Source organism: Xiphophorus maculatus, chromosome 1 (genome assembly GCF_002775205.1).
Source record: "Xiphophorus maculatus strain JP 163 A chromosome 1, X_maculatus-5.0-male, whole genome shotgun sequence".
NCBI lineage: Eukaryota > Metazoa > Chordata > Actinopteri > Cyprinodontiformes > Poeciliidae > Xiphophorus > Xiphophorus maculatus.
Window position 1 is genome coordinate 3,088,291 of NC_036443.1, and position 21,645 is coordinate 3,109,935.

Here is a 21,645-nt window from a genome sequence, read left to right on the forward strand (position 1 = left end):
AGTGTAACACTTGATTGTGGTATATATTGACACTGTGTGCCTGGAAAACACATAATGAAGCCTAGGAGTAAATTCAAACTGGAAGACTCTTTAGCCCCACCCGCATCATCCAATCGGCGTGTCCCGCTCATCATCGATGGTGGGACACGGTGTTTGGACCCAGTGGCTCCTGTGAGTCCTCCTCTGTTGACCTGGGACCCTTGGAGGTCTATTTTAAACCTGTTATTACAGATCTTGGTTTTCAGGTGGACAGTGATTTTAAATTGGATAGCCAAATCAGAGCCGTGGTTAAGTCCAGCTTTTATCATTTAAGGCGATTGGCGTCAGTGAAATCTTTTCTTTCCAGGCAGCATTTTGAAACAGTGATCCATGCTTTTATTTCAACTCGATTGGATTACTGTAACGCACTTTATCTGGGAGTTAGTCAGTCGCTGCTCTCACGTCTGCAGCTAGTACAGAATGCTGCTGCACGACTGCTGACAGGAACTCGAAAGAGGGAACACGTGACCCCTGTCCTGGCCTCACTTCACTGGCTGCCGGTATATTTTAGGATTCATTTTAAAATTCTTATGTTTGTTTTTAAATCACTACATAATCTTGCCCCGGCTTACCTCTCTGAGCTTCTTCACCCATACATACCTTATCGGTCTCTTAGGTCCGCAGATCAGCTGCTTTTGGAGGTACCGAGGGGACAGGGCTTTCTCTGTCATGGGCCCTAAATTATGGAACAACTTGCCTTTGCAGGTCAGGGAGGCCCCTTCACTGTCCACTTTTAAAGCTCGTCTTAAAACCCATCTATTTTATTTGGCTTTCAACTCTAGCGGGATCTAGTTTTAAATTGTATGTTTTTGTTTTTAAACTGTAAGTTTTTATTTTATGTTTTTTTTATTGTTATGTTGTGTTTTGATGTACAGCACTTTGTATCAGCTGTGGTTGTTTTAAAGTGCTTTATAAATAAAGTTGGTATGGTATCGACGACCTATCAACGCTGGACCAACCCACATCTTATCCAATCACCGACCAAGCCCCAGTTGATAGGGACCTCCATCCATGGCTTCCTCCCACAGTCCTCCGCGGACTGTGGGAGGAAGCCGGAGAACCCGGAGAGAACCCATGCATGCACAGGGAGAACATGCAAAGTCCATGCAGAAAGACCCCGGGCCGGGAATCGAACCCAGAACCTTCTTGCTGCAAGGCAACAGTGCTACCAACTGCGCCACTGTGCAGCCCCGGCCCGAGCGCCAAATAACTTTAATTCATGCATGTCAATAAACTTTCTTCATCGCCTTCTTTCTCCGCCGAGTCTCTCCAGATTGAAATGTCTCTTTCTGAAGACAGAAGAATATCGAATATGTGAATAACAGAAAATTTAAAATAATGAAAAAGAAATAAAATAGAGAATACATGAAAATAGAATATATTTAAATTAGCATAAAAAAAAGAATATCCCAGAATAATTCCTAAAGATTGTGCAAAACTCTAACAAATGGCTATTAATGATTGCCAATTTATTTCAAATTTCACCCCAGACTGTCAAGTTAAAGTGTCAAACTAGCTTGAATGGTCCAGCTGATGGAAAATAAATCATTCAACAGTGAATTCGCCTTTTTTCTTTCTTTCTCCTGATATCAAATTCAAGCTGATCAAGGCGGAGGCGCGCGCTGATGCAAATTTCTCCCCAACACCACCGCCGCTTCCGCTGTGCTGCTGCTGCTGCTGGCGCCGTGAACGCGCTCCATCGCTGTCATCAGTACAACATCAGCATCTTCCGGGGGGCGCGCGGAGAAACGCGAGGGGGACGACGGAGAAAGAGACAGGAAGAGAGAGAGAGAGAAAGCGCGCGCGCATGGGAGAGGAGACATACTGGTTAAAGGCTACGACAAAAAAAAAACCCATGATGATAATGGAGTCAAGGCGGTGGAGGATGTCGGATTTACGGGAAAGGACTGTTGAAATTTGACAGAGGGCTCGCGTCAAAGAGAGCGTTTCATTTTTGATTTTTCGTATTCTTGGTCTTCTTCATTTGATTTCCACACGCTTGCGTGGACGCTAGAGAAGCGAACGGCAGAGGAACAGCAGCACCCCCACGAATGCCTCGGAAGGTAAAAACGGGCTCTACCGCTGGCGCCACAGGCACCATCTCATCCCCCCCCGGATGGTGATAAAGGACATCCCGAAGAAAAGCTCCGGACTGATGGATGAGGAGGAACATCAGCTTTAGCCCCCCCACACCCTCACCCCCACCATCCACCTGACGATTGGGAAAGGAAATAAATCCTATTCTGATGGATTTTCTTTAGATTTTTTTCCTTTTTTTTTTCTTTTTTCTTTTTTTTGTTAATCATTTATGGTGTAGCCCCAAGGAAAAACCAGCAATGTTGAATCACTGGTGTTGGTAAATTATTCATCAGAGGTAGAAGTAGGCTATGATTTTCTATTGCTTTAATGTAGCATTCCTTACATTTCATTTTTTTATTTTTGTAACGTATTGTCTTCTGGGGGTCGTATACATATTTTCAGGTCCCATGATTTTTTAGGCCCATTCCAGAGAGAGAGAGAGAAAGAGAGGGAGTGAGAGAGAAAACCAAAGCGGGGGAAAATCTTAGCGCAAAGAGAGCTTTGGGATATTTATGTGTCAAATCTGTGTGGTGGGGTTTCTACATATTCATATAATTTTTTCTTGTAAGAGTAAAGAAAGACAGATTAAAGGTGTAAAAGACGGGGAAAAACAGCAAACATGTTGCCTTCCCAAGAAGCCTCCAAGATCTACCATGACAACTACATGCGCAACTCCCGGGCCATCGGGGTTCTGTGGGCCATCTTCACCATCTGCTTCGCCATCGTTAACGTGGTGGTGTTCATCCAGCCCTACTGGATTGGCGACAGCGTCAAGACGCCGCACATCGGCCACTTCGGCCTTTTTCACTACTGCGTGGGCAGCGTGCAGGCGTCCAGCCGGGACCTCACCTGCGTGGGCAGCTTCTCCGACTTCGGCTCCATCCCGTCGGGAGCCTTCAAGGCCGCCTCGGTATTCGTGCTCCTGTCCATGGTGCTGACCCTCAGCTGCATCGCCTGCATGGCGCTCTTCTTCTTCTGCAACACCTCCACCGTTTACAAGACCTGTGCCTGGATGCAGCTGCTGTGCGGTAGGTTGGCATTTCTTGACTTTAATATAAATATTATGTTGGTAAAAAGACTCAAAAAAAAAACTTCTAATGTCAGCAGCGACAGTTAACGAGTCTATACTCTCTCTCTCTCTCTCTCTCTCTCTCTCTCTCTCTCTCTCTCTCTCTCTCTCTCTCTCTCTCTCTCTCTATATATATATATATATATATATATATATATATATATATATATATATATATATATATATATATATATATATATATATATATGGTATTTTTACACCACTTGGACGTAGACATAAAAAATAAATAATACGTTTGAAGGTTCTTGACGAAAATAACTAAGTCTCAACGTCTGAGACATGTAGGTTTAAAAAATAAAATTGTTTGCTTTTCTAGATTTGTTTGGAAGAAAATATCTCCAAAGTACATAAATCATGAGTGATATGTCTGACATTTTGGGGATTTAAAGTTATACATTTAATACGTATGGGCTATATGCCATGTACAGGGGCGGCAAGTGAAAGGGGGCGCCACAACACGGAGGAATTATTTCTGGTGGGGTTGCCAATAATGAGTCTGTATGCACCTCAGAAATTACTTAGCTGCATTCCTGGTCATAGAGATCTGTGTTAAAAATATAAAAATGATGCGATGGAATTCCCATAAATGCATGCATTAAAAATGCGATTTTTGGCAATATATGGTGAAAGAGATGTTGTTTCTCAAAGATACAGGTTTAAAAACTGATATGTTTATACAATACTGTCTTGTAATCTTGGTGATTACTATCAAAAATGCCACATTTTATGTTTTAGGGTATTAGATATAGAACTCAAATCATAAAATATGTTTGGCATGATGGTGATTTAAATTTATAGCTATATGTTTAATGTCTTTGATATATGTGTTTTAAAAAAGGATTCAAATTGTGTTATAGGGTTTACTTGATGGAATTCCCATGAACACATGCAATAAAATTTGATTTCTGGCATCATGAGATAAAAGAGCTGTAGTACTCAGAGATACATGTTAAAAAAATTATTTGTGTGTTATATTGTTATAGAGTCAGTCATTTTGGAAATAAATGTGTCAAAAATGCTACATTTTGCATTATGGGGTGTCACATATACTCAAATCAAAAAATATGTTCGGCATGACAGACTTAAGCATATAGAAGTCTCAGAAAGAAGATCAAAAATCACATTCAGCATTATAGATTAAGATTTCCAACACCAGTTTTGCTAATATAGCACCATGAACATCATGTGATTTCCATTTTGCATCAGTGTGAAGTCTGCTGGAGACCGTTTGTACATATTCCTATTTCTTGACTCCTAATTAGACTGTTAGGATATTCCCTGAGTAGGTGCGTTTTAAATGCTTCCTGTAGCAGAGCCTGAGCTCCCTGCTAGCCACCCACACCTCATCATTTTACCATTGATATTCCGCGGATACACCACTGCATCTCCAAAGCAAGCAGCAGCAGCAGGAGGATCATTGCTTCGTGCTGATGAAATGCAAATGGCATCCATCCCTTCATTTAAATACCCATCCGTCAGTCCGTTCGCGTTTCCCATGTCCACGCAGGGAAGTGTGTTGTGTGAATTTCCTGCGATGGTGGCTGCTATTTCAAGGATGATTCCGGGTCGATTGGATTACTGTTTTCACGGAGGTTGTGGTTTATTATTTGTCTCTCCCTCTCTCTCTATCTCTTTTGCTCCCACCCCTGTGGGTATAGATTACAGTTTGTAGAGAGATTATTGAGGACAAAGTGAGGCTCCCTGAACACACGCGGGACTCACTGAGCGGCAGCGCCTTTCATCGGGCTAGAGGAAGAAGGTTGATGATGAAAAAAGAAAAAAAAGTGGACATTTTGATAGCTCATCTCATATCACTGCAGATAGCACAGTGGGACTTTGCTGGTGCTGGCGGAAAGCCCAAAAAATGGCACGATTGAGCAACAGATGAACATAGGATAATTAATTAGATTTTTTTGCTGATTTGTGAAAGGAATATTCCATATATATACTGTATAATATATATATAATATTCCATATATGTATATATATATTGTATATATATATACTGTGTATATATATAAAAAAAAAAAAAAAAAAAAAAATATATATATATATATATATATATATATATATATATATATATATCCTCCAAATGTAGCCGATCTGCTGTCCGGAGTGGAAGGTTGGGAAATAATCACAAACATTCTGGAGCAAGTTCTTCATAACCTGATTGGTGTGATAAATAGGCCAGGCAGAAAAGCGTGGGAGTCAGTTTTCTGTACAGAAACAGTCAGCATACTGAATAAGAGGGAGAGAGAGATCAGCACTTTTTTTCCTTCTGTATTGTTCTTTTCCTCATCCTCATCTGCCCACTCTGTCCTCAGTTCTGCCGAGTGTGTTGAAAGAGGTTTTGTTGCTCTACAATCAGCACGAATCAGCAGGACAGCAGAGGTAGAGATTTATTTATTTTTTTTCTCCATTTGCCTAAAGGATCATGAGTTAGTAGGAGATACAAATGCTACACAAACCTTCAAAGTTAATGAAATCAGAGAAGAAGGAATGTGACAAATACCCACATCCTGAGAGTATGGACCTTACCAAGCTCCGCCCACAAACGGCCCATGTGACCGCAAGTCTCACAAACAAAGCCTCCCAGCGTTGTTTCTATGTAAACATGACTGATTAGTGAATCATTTCTACCGGATTTTTACAATATATCAGCTACTACAATGGACAGAGGAACTAACAAGATCAGGTCATCATCTGGGAGGAGGTTACTGGTTTCTCAGTCACAAGCTGGTTGCAAACCTGAGGCCAGCAGGTGTCAGTCAGTTATGGTAGATCTGAAATTTGGTTGGATGACCTCAATGTGAAAAGCTATAGACTGATAGGAGGAACCAAAGAGCTCTGTAAAGGTAAAGGCAAATCTTCTGAAGTTGGGATATAATTAATTTAATTTCACATAATTACCATGGTAGAAGCCATTTGTTTGTTAAAATTTAATGAAATATATTTGTTCTATTTGATGTTTGTTGTGAATGACGTAAACTCACAAACGAACGAGGTAATTAGTCCTACGTTTAGAAACTACAGCGGCTGTAATGCGCCACAACAAAGGTAAACAAAGGTAAAATAACCCGAACAGGTGATCAACTCAAAACCACTGGTACCTTTTTACTCTCTCTCTCTCTTTGTAGTTTAAGCACACCTGTTACCGTGACAACTGCCTGCGCCCTGCAAGACGAGCAAAGATTATGTTAAAAACATAACATTCAGTCCGTTACAATATCAAGTTTCCAGGCTTGATATTTATTTCTCGATTATTAATCAGCGCATTCCTGAACACAGCGATGGTTGATTGACTAGCTGTACTTGGTGCCCAGCGTGGCTAACAGGAGTAACAGTTTAGTCCAAAGCCTTTTCTGCTAAAATAAAATCTTTAGTGTATGTCAGATACAGACACCTTGCATATTGATCTGTTTAGCTAACATAAGACTGTGTAGCAGACAGGCTTCAAGGTGTAGAAGTTGTATCAGTGCTGCCATTATGCTGTACTTAGCTAACGGGAAGCTAAGTGTGTTTGTGAGACGGCCACGCACGTGACCACTTAGAATGGGCATCAGCCAATGAAAAGTGGCCCCTCTGGTAAGGTCCATTTGGTGAATTTCTTGACTTTTACAGATTTTTGTTTTCTGTTCCCAAGACATCAGATCTAATCCAAAAAGGAAGTGAAATTACTGTCATCTCTGTTTTTCTTTCAAGAAACAAAATTCTGGCTTTGATTCTATTTTGTGACAGACTAAGGTTGTTTTCACACCTGGTAGTCTGGTAGACCCAGTTCAACTAGGGACCAAAATTGCAACATCTATTACATTTTCAGCTGGTACTTGCATTCTGAATTGTGTCTAATGATTCAAACAAGTTGAATAGCCTGTTCCCCTCCTCACCTTGGTGGCACTGCACCAAGAATCACTGAAGGAATTGAGAAAAAAACCTCATAAGAAGACACTGAGTGCAACTTCCTTCTTCACAAAATTGAATAGTGTCAGATTTTAGCGGTTGTAGGATTTCTGCTTTGTCTTTGGTAAAAAGACCACAAGCTATTTCTGTGACTGGCGCTAAACTCCTGTGCTTGTTTTAGTTGTATTTACCCAGAATGCTCTGCACTACAGTCCACTTTCTACATTTGGAGTAGTCTCTGGTCCACTTGCATCCACACATGCATTCACGAGAGTTCACTTCAACCGAACCAAGACCTAAGTTCTTAAGCAGATCAGAGTTTGCTTTTCTGGCCCGCATAAGAGTTCGATTGCCCATTTACACTGCACGAAACAAACCAAACTTTCTAAACAAACTGACTAGAGTTTGATAAATTCTTCATGTGTTTTGCTATGGGTCTAGCTGCGCCTGCGACAGACTTGTGACCTGTCCAGGGTGTACCCCGCCTCTCGCCCAAAACGTTCGCTGGACATGGGCACCAGCACCCCTCCGGGCCCCGCTAGGGACAAGGGGCTACAGAAAATTGATGGATGGACTAGCTGGGCGTTAACTCTGACTAAATAATTACATAGATTTTAACAAGTTAAAAATTATTGAGATTTTTTTTTTTAAGATACCAGTAGTTTGCAAATACAATGGTTCCGGCCAGACCATTGTATTTTTGCGTACAAAAATAGCGCTTGGCTGTTTTGTAAGCTTTCAGTTGAATAAAATTTATTCAAGTTTTGGTTTCCGACTACCAAGAATTCTTCAAGTAGTTAGACCTTTATATTCATGCTACTTCATGCTATTCATGCTTTCTCATTCTCTCACAAAAAATTCCAATAAACAGCACTATGGTTTGTTGTATTAACAATACAAAGTGTGAAAAAATTCAATGAGCATGAATACTTTTGCAGTGCACTGTATATCCTATTTTGGACATCAATACTGTAGCTACTGCTGCTGCTGGGATATTTTTGGAAATTTCTGTTTTAATCTTTTTACAACTTAATCTTTTGAATTGTGGAACACACATGTGTAAACAGGAGTTTGAAAAAAGGGTAAAAGCAGAGAAGCGATACAAGAAGTGATACTAAATAAATCTGTGGGTCTTCTGAAGCCGTTGGCGAATTACAGCTGTCCATAAAGAAAAGTACTTGATGAAATAAAATTTATACTAAGACGTTTATAGCACATAATTTGTTTAATTTTTTTTTATAAACTGTCACACTGACTAGCACAGTGTTGTCTTTCATCAACAAATATGTGTCTAAACGTGTTAGCCGTGATGCAGAGGAAGTAGATGTGATGAATAGTGTTAGGGAGCGACACCAAAACTCCCAGTGGACAGATTCAGAACATGTGAATATTTCTGTTCTGTGTTTCTGTACTCAATATTACACATATGTTTTATTTCCAGTGCTTACTAGGGCCTTGGGAGGTTTTTACTGTTGTTTTTGTCTTAATGCTACTTTTTTATTGATAAAATCAGGAATACTTTAATTTTGTTTGTTTACAAAATCCTAATAATGCGTTTAACTTTCCTAGTAAAATTTTCTAGCTTATGACGTCACATTTCTTTAGGACCAAGAGCCTTTGTTTGGGGGAGACAGACCATTTGATAATTACTATGGAGGTCTAGTGTATGTCAAGGTTACTATAGTTAATTAAAATTAACCAGATAACAAAAACTGAACTTGAGAAAACTACCACTAAATGGAACTACAGTATATTGTAAATTATTGCAAATTTAAAACTAACTGAATTAGCCAAACAAAAAGTCACAGCAAAATAAAATTAAGCTGTAATGAAAAACCCCAAACTATTTTAACCCTGGTGCATGCGACAGAAACTTAGAGATAAAACAGGAAGTTTGTTGCCTTATATTGATGCATTCACCTATTGGAACATCGGTGAAGGATGGTGCTTTCATTGGCTAACCTTCCTGTAAAATTCTGGGTGAGTGGCTCACCTCGCCGCAGAGATTAATGAGACTTATTGGTTTAGTAAAGGTTGAATAAAAGATGAGGACAAACTAGAAGCAGGGCCAAAGCACTGGGAAGAATGTGGGGCTGTTGCCAGCACAGATTGACACAGAGCTTCTTGGCATCCACTAGCTGAAAACAGGCCAAAGTTGTTCTCTATATAAGACGAACTGACCAAAATGTGAATGAGGTTAAAACACTTGAAAATGACTTAAGGATGGCACACATGACTCCCAGCAATACATTGTGATTTTGCATCCCATGATGTCAAAGTAAAATTCCCAGGAGGAGATGTTGGATCATGTCATGTATACCTTTGTGGAGGATTGCAGTTAGCAGTAGTAGCTTAAAAGAGAAATAAAGTGTGTACCGTAGTGGATTTAAAGGGGCAGTATTATGTAAAGTTGAATGTTTTGAGCTTTATAGAATATTGTAATGTTATTCCCTCATCAAAAAGATACCTGGAGTGTTGACTTGATTCTTTCATGCATGTTTGAGAAATCCTTTATTCTCCATGGCAACCATTCAGCTGTACAAACCGCCTGGGTGGACTTAGTTACGCCTTCAAGGACAAAGCTCCTCCTCTGAGGTGCCGTTCCCAAGCTTCCATCTCACAGAGCAGCCCTCCGCTGCGACTGTCCCACTCAGCTCCTTCAGACTAGTAGAGGATAGGTTAATAGAGGAGCCATGTTGTGATGACTTCCTGAAAGCGGAGTTTCAGAAAGAGCAGGCGCTTTTAAAAAATCAGAGGCTCAATTTCAAGGCATTTAATTACTAAGTCATATTTCTTTTAAGTCGTATTTAATATATACAGTATATGTATAACAGCTTAAGACAACAGTTATTTGATTGTGCTATGAAAAGGCACTATATGCCTGAAAAATACATAATACGACCCCTTTAAGTCATGCTGCTTCCAATATTTTGGGACTTAAATAAATTCAATGTCACAAGCCACAGAATAAAAAAAAACACACAAAAAAAACAGCATGTAGCCACCACTGCTATGGAATTTATACAAGTTACCTTCAGACATCCCCAAAATGACCCAAAATGAACATCACCTAATCTCATGCTACACCACACAGAAGATCTGCCTGCAATGATGAAGAGTCACTCACCTCAACATGCTGAATCCCTGGATCAGCTCCAGCTGACTGCGCAGTACACTTTATGTTTAGTCCTGCTTCAAATGAAATTAATAATGTTAATAATGTTAATAGTGTAATTATTAGATCACTCACAAACCGGTGGGGATAAAAGTTCACCATGGTGCATAACATGTAATTTGGATAAAAAGGCTGATACCAATTCATCTTCCAAGGTCTGGTGCAACACATTTTAACTGACCACATTGTTTCAGCTCACCCTTGTCTTCACCTCACTGGTCAAAGCAAAAAACAGCAGTGGGATTGAAGAAGTTAAAATTTTAAGCAAAAGTGAAATGATTAGGATTAGAAAAGAGTACATCAAAGAGACATCCTAGACTGCGTTCCAGAAAAGGTTAGCAGCTGCTTCTTTTAGAAAGATTCACATACGTAGAAAGGGAGGAAATGTAGACCCTTGATGGTATGAAGAAGCCGAAGGGAGAATAAGAAATATGACATCTGTAAGATTCTCCTACACTTACTTAAGTAGTGGAAGGTAATGTTTAATGTTACAAATAGCAGATCCATTTTTGTCAGGTATATGCATTTGTATTTTTGAAAATTAGATTTGTTCGTAATCAACTTACCTGGTTAAATAAAATATAAAGTAAAATATTCAGCTCCTAAAGTTTAAAGCAAACTCCAACAATAAATGTTAGGTTTTGCAAGTCAACTTGCGAACAAATTGACACAATTTTGGTCATGTGTCCACATCTACGAAAGTCGATTGAACACTTTGGATGAAGCATGTCGGGGCCTTTATCAAATTATGAAAAATCATCTGTCAGTGAAGCACATCACATCACAGTCCCACACCCTTCCTTGTCTGGTTACACATCCAAACCTCTCTACAGAAATTCCTATCAGTGCACCACAAATATCACTGCTATTTGTCATGCTTTCTTTTTTATTATATCCTTTTGTGTTATTAGGATCTTGGGACAATCTTGCCGACTTTCACTGCTGAATAATTTCTAAAATATATCTGTCTACGGTGTCCATTATTACTTCCATAGTACAGTGCACTGCTTCTTGGCATCTACTTTCTTCTTCTGCACATGCGGGTCACTTTGGGGTCCTAAACTTTTCCCACAGATGTCTGATTGCAAAATTAAGCATCAAGACATGCGGTGTGAACACAGGTCAAGACGACAGAGAATCTCTGGAGGACAGACTACTGCTTCTTTTCTTTTTTTTCTCCGAAGTGTTTTTGTGGCGCTAGTGGCTCGTATTTTTTTTTTGCGACAGTAGGCAGACAGGAAAGGGGGGAGGACATGCGGCAAAGGTCGCCAGGATCGGGAGTCAAACCCGCGACGTCCACGTCGAGGACTAAGGCTTCCAAACGTGGGGCGTGCTAACCGCCAGCGCCACCACAGCACGCCCCAGACCACTGCTTCTTAAAAACACCTTCCATCCAATAAAGCTTCAGTTATTGTGAGAAGAAAAATGGGCAAATATTTTTGACTCAAAAGCTAGTTAAGACATACTCCAAAAATATTTGGAGTTCTGAATATAAATTGTATCTTTTAGCCTCCACTTCTCAACTACACTGTACTTTACGTTGGTCCATCCAAATCCCGTGTAATACACTGACGTTTATGGTTATAACATGACAAAATGTGAAATGAGTGGTTTGGCACGTTTTTGGATGTCAATCACATACCAACACACCAAAGTTAACTGTCAGACAACTTTTACATGTGAACAACTGACCATACATGAACAGTTGTCGGTATGAAAAGAAACACCAGCTCTGAATTACATATGCTTAAAAGGGAAGAAACAAACTGAACTCTACTGTGAAGTTGAAAATGCTGAAAAACAAAATGTTGACTCTCTCTGAGGCATTAAAAAAATCAACAGCTCCCTGCAAATGGGTGGCTTCCTTCCCCAGTCCCCCGTCTCCCCCAGTTATTTCTCACCTCAATGGGAATGTGAATAATGGGGTCATTTTGCTCTCAGAGCCCAGACTGAACAGCATCCCCCCATCACCCCCCTCCCCCGCCTCTCAGACGTAAAGAGCAAATATAGGGCTGGATTTCCCAAAAGCACTTTGGCTCTGTGAAGAACCTTGCTGCTGCCACGTCTGCTCGGGTTTTGATTAATTCAGGAGGAAATGCTCTGGAGCTTTCGGTTAAACTTAAACAATGCTGGACAGAGATTCATTTTATTCTGAAATCTTTGAGGAACCTAAAAAACAAAAAATAAAAAGGGGGGTTGAACTTTTTAATCTCGACAGATCCTAAGAGATATTTATCATCTTCCATGTTTTCTAGTGGTTTTTTCTGTTGCTTGGGCAGATTTGAGGAACTATAGCAAAGCTCAGTAAGAGGCCAACCATTGCAGCTTGATGGCTCCCGTTCTCCCTCCTCCTCTCCATCAGCTCACACATCCATCCTTAACGTCTGACCCTGTCTGCTGCAATATTAAACAGAACTAAGCAGGACATGGGCTAAGGCACAAGAGAGTCGCCGTATCTTGGGAGAATCGACCTGTCAGTGGCTGTTCGCTTGCTCTTTGTGCTTCTGTGTGTGTATGTGTGCTTAAAAAATGTTGAAATATGGAAATAGCGTTGGCAAAGTAATAGTGCAAAAGAAAAAGAAATAATTGGAATGTTTGATGCCTGTCTGGGATTTTGGAGGTGTTAATTTTCAGTTTAGTGATTTTTTCCCCCTGTCTGTTCATTTTCTGTGGCTACTTTGTGTGGTTTTGGATCACTGGGGCAGAAGAGGCTTGAGCTTATCCCACCAGTCAGCTGGTAAAACGTGGGATGTGCCCCAGAGAGGTCGCCAGTCCATCACAGAGAGAGATGTTCAAGCTGCTGTCACAGCAGCTGTGTTTTCTTTAATCATATAATTTGCACAAATTGAAATTACAAAAATAAATTTGCTCAATGAAAACAAGGCAATTTTGAAAACACACAAGAAATTTCAGCCATATCAAAATTGACTTATTTTGCAAAACTGCAATGGAAACAAGTCACATGATCAACTGCCAGATGTTGCTACTTTCGATAATATCTAAAAAGACGACACAAAATCGTAGAAAGATGATGTTTCTTTTTCTTTTTGTACAATGTGTGGCCAGCTCAACCAGAGCTCTCGCAGCATCACACAGCTCTTTAAAGGTTTGTGTCATTCCATTGTGTTGAATCCGTAACTCTTCTGTAAAATTGCTGAATACAGTTTCCCCAAAATGGCACATAGCCTCTTCCAAGTAAAAGGGGTTTGTCACTCCAAACCCTGAATAAAACACCAACATCTCCTCTGATGGATGGTAGATGATTAACGCTAGCTGGCTGAATTATGAATATATCTTATGTAACTGTTGACATGAAATATATTCTGCTGCCATGATTTTTAATGTCTTGTCGCATGATTAAGCTTATATTCACATCAGATTTTAATGCCATTTCTTATTTAATGGAAACACCCAAAATTTCGAAATTGTGTTTTTGACATTAGCAGAACATAGACAAGATTTGTGCAAAATTGTAATGGAAACACAGCTACTGTTTCCTGTAAGGACATTGGTGTTTCTCATTGGTATGATCGTACTGCCAATTTCAGTTTGAAAGAGCAGTTTACGTGGGTTTAAATGTTAAGAAATGTTGTGTTTTTTGGTGGAACATGAAGTTCTGTTTCTTTGTGAAATGTGTGTGTCACTAATGACAGAACCCTGTGCATTGGGGTGGAGGGTGCAAGCAATGACATTTAAGTGACGTCTTGGTGTCTTTTCCCATTCTTAATAAACAGTTTGTGCTGCTAAGAGACAGTCGGAAAACAAGTTTACAATGGTGTGAAATGACTGATGAAACTGAGCAGTTTTATGGGTAAGTGTTAAACTCAGCTGTTTAAAGTTAATGAATGTTGTAAGCCTACTGATCCAAAGTGTCCAGAAAGCTCATCAAAATGCCAAAATAATGTAAGTTATTGATTACTTATTGATTAGAGGCTTCAGTAGAGGAATTGTCACACTATTTAAATGAGGTGTGGAGATTATCGTGCCTTCCAACTTAAATTTTAGGTATGATCTCTAAATTTATTTAGCTCAAAGTGTATTCTTAATTTCAGTTTCAAACACATATTTTCCATCTTGGATGGACAGATGAATGTAAGTATGACTGGATGAGCAAAAGCCACCAAAGGAGGTGAGTAATATTTGACATGCAGGCTGTTCACTTATGTTCATCTCTACAAACTGTTGCGTCTATCCATGGTTGCAAATAATCTAAACATTTTAGTTAACATAAAAAAATTACTTAGCCATCATAATTAAAAAGGCAATAAATAACTTTTAGAAATGTTTATAAAAAGTTTGTATTTACATATCTGTTAAAGTAGTCACTATATCCTGACAGGAGAATATGAGACAGGTAATCTGTTGCCTCCCCCCTGTGGTCGTACTGCATCCACATTAATGCACCTGTCCCAGTCAGAAACAACCAATCAGAGCCAGGAGGAGGGTCTTTGCAGGTTATTAATGTGTTGCAGCTTTGCTAATGGCAGATAATTAAAAAAATTAATGTTTCAGGAAAATTGTCAATTTCTTGAGTTCCTGTTTCCCTCCTTGCCTATGGAAGGGAACAAGCGCTTAAATATCGCTTCCTTCAAGACATGGAGTGTAACTTCTTTACTCACAATATGCAAACAAAAATGGAGTGGCATCAGATTTTAGTGGTTGTGGGATTTCTCTTTTCTGGCTGGTAAACAAAACACACACCATTTCTCCCTTCAGTGCCAGAATCATGAGTTTGTTTTGCTTGTATTTACCCAGAATGCCCAGCACTACAGTCTTCTTCCAGTCCACTTAGCATTCACATATACATACAAGCCGCAGAGGAGCTCATGTCAACAGAACCAAAACCTAGATTTTTAAGCGGATCAGACTTCCGTTTTTTTTTGGGGGGGGGGGGGACTCTTTCAATTGTGCACTCACACCTCCCCAAATCAATCAGACTTTCTAGGCAAACAGATTGGAGTTTGATGAAACCAAGCTAAATAGTGCTGGTGTAAATGCACCTTAAAACAGAAATTCTTAGTGTTTTTGTGTGTTACATCGATACGTTGTAATAAAAGACGATCAGGTAAACTTCAACACTCACTGCTGCTATGCAGACATCATATACCCCTTAGTAAATAGGTGTATTCAGACGTCTGTTCACATGAATGGGACTTTACTTGAATTAGGACGAAAACATAAACTTGACGAGGTCAAGATTAAATAATTAATGAGGACTCCTTCTGAAACTTGTATTTTTTTCCCTCTACATAATGCATTAAACTGCAGACAAGCTTTCTAATTTTGCCAGACGGACGTGTATTTCTCTCTCGCTCCCCAGCAGCTCCTGTTAAATCAATGCAGCAGCAGAAATGCAGAGCGATGCAGAGGGAAGAGTTTCCCCGGGGGACATCCCCGCCTCCTGCTCTCTCTGAGATTTCTGTCTGCTTTTCTCAACCAAACGTACATGTTTTAATTATCAGGCAGTTAATAAATAATTCCAAAGTCACTAGGGTGCTTCTAAAAATATCCCTACAGCTAAATAATGGATTCCTTTGACCCCTCTCTTCATTGTTACTAAGTCTGAATATGTGTGTCTGGGGCCCGCGCGAGAGACAAAAGGAGAAATATGAGAAAAAATGATTTTACAGTTCTTCATCCTTGCTCTGTCATAGAATTCATACATACTTTTTTATCACATAATCCCAAACTTATTCATATTTCCTATTTTTAAATAAAACGTCCAAAGTTTTGATGTTGATATTCTTCTGAAGGATTTTGATACAGACTGTATTAAAACAATACCTCAACCAAAAATATTATGTACTAAAGTGTACAAAAAGAACAAATTAGAACTAATGTGGCAGAGCTAATCCAACAATGTGCAGCTACAAGCAGAAGAGTCACAAAATAATTCTTTTCAGATGAAGATGTTACACATGGATGCAGAAGTAGAGGATTCAAACCACCATGGACCACTGTCCGGCATTATGTGGTCTGCCCGACCACTGCTGCAGCATTGATTTAACAGCTCTCAGAGCTGGAAGTTTGGACTTGGACTTTTGTCAGAGCTTGTAAATTGTTGAAAATGAATAAAATTCTCACCCATCAGTAAATGGAAGCATCCTCACAAAGTTTGTCCCCTGCATGCAACTTCCTTCTTATTCAGTTGATGAAAGAAACATAAGGGAGGAAAGTGCTAAACCAATATTCCATTTGGTGAACTGTCCGCAGTTTATCTTTATCTTTCCTTTATCATTCCACACATTAAGACTTCATCATTATCTCTGGAGAGTCATCAACATGCATTTAATAAATATCAAAATGTCAAAAACACACAACACATTTACACTTAGAGAAAAGACAGAAAGGCTGTAACGACGTATCAAAAGAGGCAGAGATCAGTGCCAAGTGAGCCGGTGAACTCTGGCAGCGAAGCATCTTGTAAAGAGCGCTGTCAGCAATTTACGGTCTCAAAAGAATCCCCCTCCTTCCCTCCATCATCACAATACACACAAACACACTACGCTGTAATAAAAGCTCGACATATTAGCAAGGAGGGCATCCATTAGCTGGATGGCGAACATTGAGCTAAGGTCCAGACACAGAGGCAAATAGAAAGGGCAGACCCCAGACAGCTTTACGACTTTATGGCGATCTCTTAATGCACTTGTGTTCACACCTTTGTACTCCAGAGATCTGTGTTGGACTTCGAACTCAACAAGAAGCTTTTGAAGTAGGACAAAACGTCCAAAGGAAATTAGCGTAAAGGATTTTTGATAGTTTTATAGCTTAATTTTTTTTTGTCATGTATATGTAATAAATCTGGCAACTCACATTGTTTTGCAAACAAAATATGTATTTTTGTCAACCTGCATCTCCAATATATCTTACTTAGAAGACACTGAACTTCACCAGTGAGTTGGGGGTGTGGCCAGTACCAGTTTATTTGGATTTAAAGTGACAGTGGTTCTACAGCAGCTCATTCAGTATAGACTCATAACAGGCAGAACTGATCAGACTAAGATCTCATTATATAAGAAAGATTTTTTATATATATATATATATAAAACAAATTTAATGAGTAGGTTTTGTATAGGCCATAGACCTATCCTAACCTGTTAAAGAGCACATAATTTTAACAAATATCACACTGTAAACAAAATTACTTTTATCTTTTAAAAATCTGCAAAATTTAAAACTAGTTTTTAAATTCTTTCAAGCTTCTCTTTAATAGTATTTCCTGTTCAAGTTCTTTTCAGTCATTGCAAGTCACTTCTCCTCGTCTTGTCTGACACAGTGAACATGTTAGGAATAACAGTAATGTAGGCTGAAGCTGGCCCGGCCCAGACCTAAAAAAAAATCCGCCTTGGATGGCGTCACAGCGAACACGGAGTCAAGATGCTCAGAAGAAGTAGTGTGAAGCCTCCTTCACGCTCACACACACACACACGGACAGTCGCTGTATTTTTAGAAGTGTTACATAATATCTGTGACGTTTTGTTTTAAGAAAAAAAAATGGGTGAAGACATTTAGATGAAACAGTCTGGGAAAAACTTATGTAACCAGTCTATAAATATCATTGAGATGTTATAAATAAATTATCTCAGTCATTTAGCTTAGCGGGACACCAAGCCTATGTTTCCGACTGTTTTTTGGGGGTTTTTTTGGTTCAGAAAAGCGAACGAAGAAAGAATGAGAAAGAAAGAAGTCACAATGAAGCTAAATTCTCTAAATACACACTTGTTTCCTTTTGGCTCCTTTATTCTTCAGCTCTTCTTCCTCGCTGCTTTTCAATCCACCTTTTGTGTTCAGTCCCTCTGCTTGCTGCCTTTGAAGTTCCTTCCTCCAAGTTCAGGACGCAGTATCTTGAGTAGCAGGAGGAGGGGGAAACCCCCTTCCAGCTTCAAAGGTTTTTTTTTCTTGGGTTGAGGGAAAGTGGAGGTTATTTTTAGCCCTGTGGCACCACTTGAATATTTTGAGGTGGAGAAAAAAGACAGAAAGCGCAGGAGAGACTGTATCAGATGGCCGTTCTCACAACCAAACAAGCAAGATTTTATAACCCCATCATACTATAGACAGAGTTATAAATTTGAGCACCGTGGCTCATCTCAAATATAACAGCAATGACCCAATATTATTTAGTTTTGCTTTACGCAACTCAAATGCCAAAGTATTTCTAGATGTGAAACCACTTTAAAGTGATGACTCTCATTTTGCTGTGATTTGCTAAATTCACAGCAAATCACCTTTAAGGATGATTTGCAGTAAGGATGCATTCACACTGGGCCTGTCTGGTTCAATTTAATCGAACGCCAGTTCGTTTTGTCTAGAAAGTCTGGTTTGTTTGGGGAGGTGCGAAATGATAATTGGACTCTTTTTTTGTGTCGATTCCTTCAGTGGTTTTTGGTGCAATGACACCACAGGCCAGGAGGGGTACAGGTTTTTCCAACGGGTTTGGTTGGTTTGACACAGGACAGTGTCAAAGGAAACCACAAGAGCTGAAAATGTAACGAATGTTGCAAGTTTGGTCCCCAATGGAACCAAGTCTACCGGACTATAATGCTTAAAAACACCCTGAGATTTAAACCGTTGTAAAGCTAATCTTTTAATCTCAACTTTGTGCTCTTGACAAGAAACAAGGATAGTAAGCTCTAATTGGGGGTTTTTCACCCAACTCTGAGTGAATACAAGATAAAATGGTATTTAAAACATTTTGAAAGTGCTGTCAGTGTTTTGACAGAGTCAGGGCACTCATAACCACAATCTAGCCATTGGTAGGGTTTATGGTGAGGGAAGAGGGAGCGCGTGAAGTAGGCCGTTGTACTGTCATTTCTGAAAATCAATTGTACAGAGCTGTGTCTAAAGCAGAGATTTTAAAAATAACCACATTGGAAGATCTTTTTGCAAACCTGTTTATCTCACCCCCCCCCAAAAGCAGACATACAAAAGCAGCAGAAGATGGTAGAGTCCTGAGAAATTATTCACATACATTCACTTTTTACACATTTTGTGATCTTGCTAATGTTCACAAAGTAGCTCATATTAACAAAGTAAAAAGCAGTTAATGAACCAAGCATCTTGGTTCATTAATTAAGTGACCAATAACCCAGTTGTAACTATGTTTCCTTTCAATTGACGTGAACTTTGTGCAGACTTTTACAATTTTGCAAGAAAAGAAGGAAATTAGGCATGTTTCCATCTACCGGTTTAGTGTAAATCAACCAGGCTATGCAAAAGTGTAATGACATCAAATGTTGATGTTACACACAGCTGTAATAAACAGGCAAATGTTCGCTACATCTGACCATATTTGCCACATTTTTTACCATCTCCCTTTTAGCACATCAACTCTTTTTTTGGCAAGCCATAAACCCCCTCAAGCAAGTATACACACTTTTTGATGAATTTTGCTGTTTCAATCAACCTTTTCTAATCCAATACTGCAAACATTGAGGTAAACATGCCCACTCAGGTTGAGCTTTATTGTTTCCTAGTAGTGACAGGACAGCCACTCTCCACATGACAGTTATTTTATTGTAGTGTCGCCAAATAGAAGGAGGCCAACGGAAACTAAATCCTCTGGTCTGATAACGCCAAAATAGAACATTGTGGCCTGAACTCCAAAAGTCATGTCTGGGCATAAACAGGGGGTAATCGTGACCTCTCTAACACCATATTTCCTGTGAAGTTTACTAGCAAATAAGTTGCTTATAAATGAATAAGTTGCATTTGTCAGCAGCCAAATGCATAGGGATTGTTCAAGAAAGCCTCAATTAAAGTGCATTGGAGCTCAAGCTAAGTTGACAGTTCATCTTCTCACCTGACACTGACATAAAGAATTCAGCCAAGATAACAAAGGAATTTGTGAGTGTCCTCCAGAGGCTGATAAAACTTTAGAAGATCTGTAAAGGAAGAAAACCGAGAAAATTTCCAAAACGGAGTTGTGCCATTATGTTATTGACACATACCCATGAAGACATCAGACTGTGGTTGCTACCAAAAGTGCTCCAGCAACATTTTAAAACCATGAAGACACTGGATCAACAAACTTTTGGTAATAAAAAAATGCCAGTCTTTCTTAAGGGTGCAGTAAGATGTAAGATCCAACTTTTTTGAGCTTTACGTCATGATATAATGTTTCTACCTAATCAAAAGCATACCTGGAGGGTTGCTTTGATTCTTTCATGCATGTTTGAGAAATCCTTTAATCTCCATGGCAACCATTCAGCTGTGCAAGGTTCTCTCTGGGTACTCCAGCTTCCTCCCACAGTCCAAAAACATGGCTGTTAGGTTAATTGGTCTCTCAAAATTCTCCCTAGGTGTGTGTGTGTGCATGGTTGTGTGTCCTGTCTGTCTCTGTGTTTCCCTGCTACAGACTGGCAACCTGTCCAGCGTGTACCCCGCCTCTCGCCCAGAACGTTCGCTGGAGATAGGCTAAAGCACCCCTCCCGACCCCACTATGAGACAACTGTGTTAAAAAATGGATGGATGGATGGTTAATAGAGGAGCCATGTTTTGATGACTTCCTGAAGTTGGAGTGTCAGAAAAAGCAGGAGTTTTTAAAGAGACAGAGGCCCAATTTCAAGGCATTAAATTACAAAGTTAATTTTCTTTTAAGTCAAACTTGATATAAAGCATTTTATAAAGCAACTTAAGGTAACATAGTTACTTGATTGTACTATAAAATGGCACTATGTGCCTGGAAAACACATCATACTTCCCCTTTCAAATCATGTTTTGCTGTAATGTGTGTTCTGTGTTTAGATCTTTGCAAAAGAACAATACTCAAATCCATTTTAGAATGAGTTTGTAATGTAATAAAAAGAAAATTAAATAGGTGTGTGAATACCTTCTGGTGGTGCTGTAATTTGGACATGTCTGGAGAAAACTTGTAGATATCTTGGGATGTTGGAGAACGTAGTATCAGGACGTCTCACCACTGATACCCAGGCCATTTGTCTCCTTTTCGTTAGCTCCGATAGCTTAGCCCGCTTCTCGTTGTTTAGAGGCAGGAAAATAGTGAAACGAAAGTCCGTTTTCCATCTTTTTACCGTTTCAGTTGTATGATCAGACATTACATCCAATAATGCAGCAAGTTCGTGCCATTGCTAAATAATTTTAAGCAACTTACAGTACAGACCAAAAGTTTGGACACAACTGTGTGTCCAAACTTTTGGTCTGTACTGTAGATTCAAAATATCTGTGAGACAGTAATTTTTGTCGGTTATGTTTATGGCCCCTGAAGATGGAGCTCATATCCCTACGTCTAGAGCAGTGACGTCATGTTCCGAAGCTCTATTGTCAGTGTGAACATTCTGAGTGTTGCGGTTTTAACATACTGTAATGTAACTGTAATTACTTTAGATTTGAGTATTAGTGC

General features: G+C 39.5%; 1 protein-coding gene across 1 annotated transcript in view; it reads left to right on the forward strand.

The window, feature by feature from the left end:
• Positions 1 to 1,795: 1,795 nt before the first annotated feature.
• The window catches only part of LOC111609429 (LHFPL tetraspan subfamily member 4 protein-like), a 34,160-nt gene continuing 14,310 nt past the window's right edge, over positions 1,796 to 21,645 (forward strand). Inside the window, exon 1 of the mRNA XM_023337890.1 lies at positions 1,796 to 3,146. Within this exon, the coding sequence (XP_023193658.1) occupies positions 2,738 to 3,146 (409 nt within the window). The 5' untranslated portion in view covers positions 1,796 to 2,737. The remainder of the gene's footprint in view (positions 3,147 to 21,645) is intronic.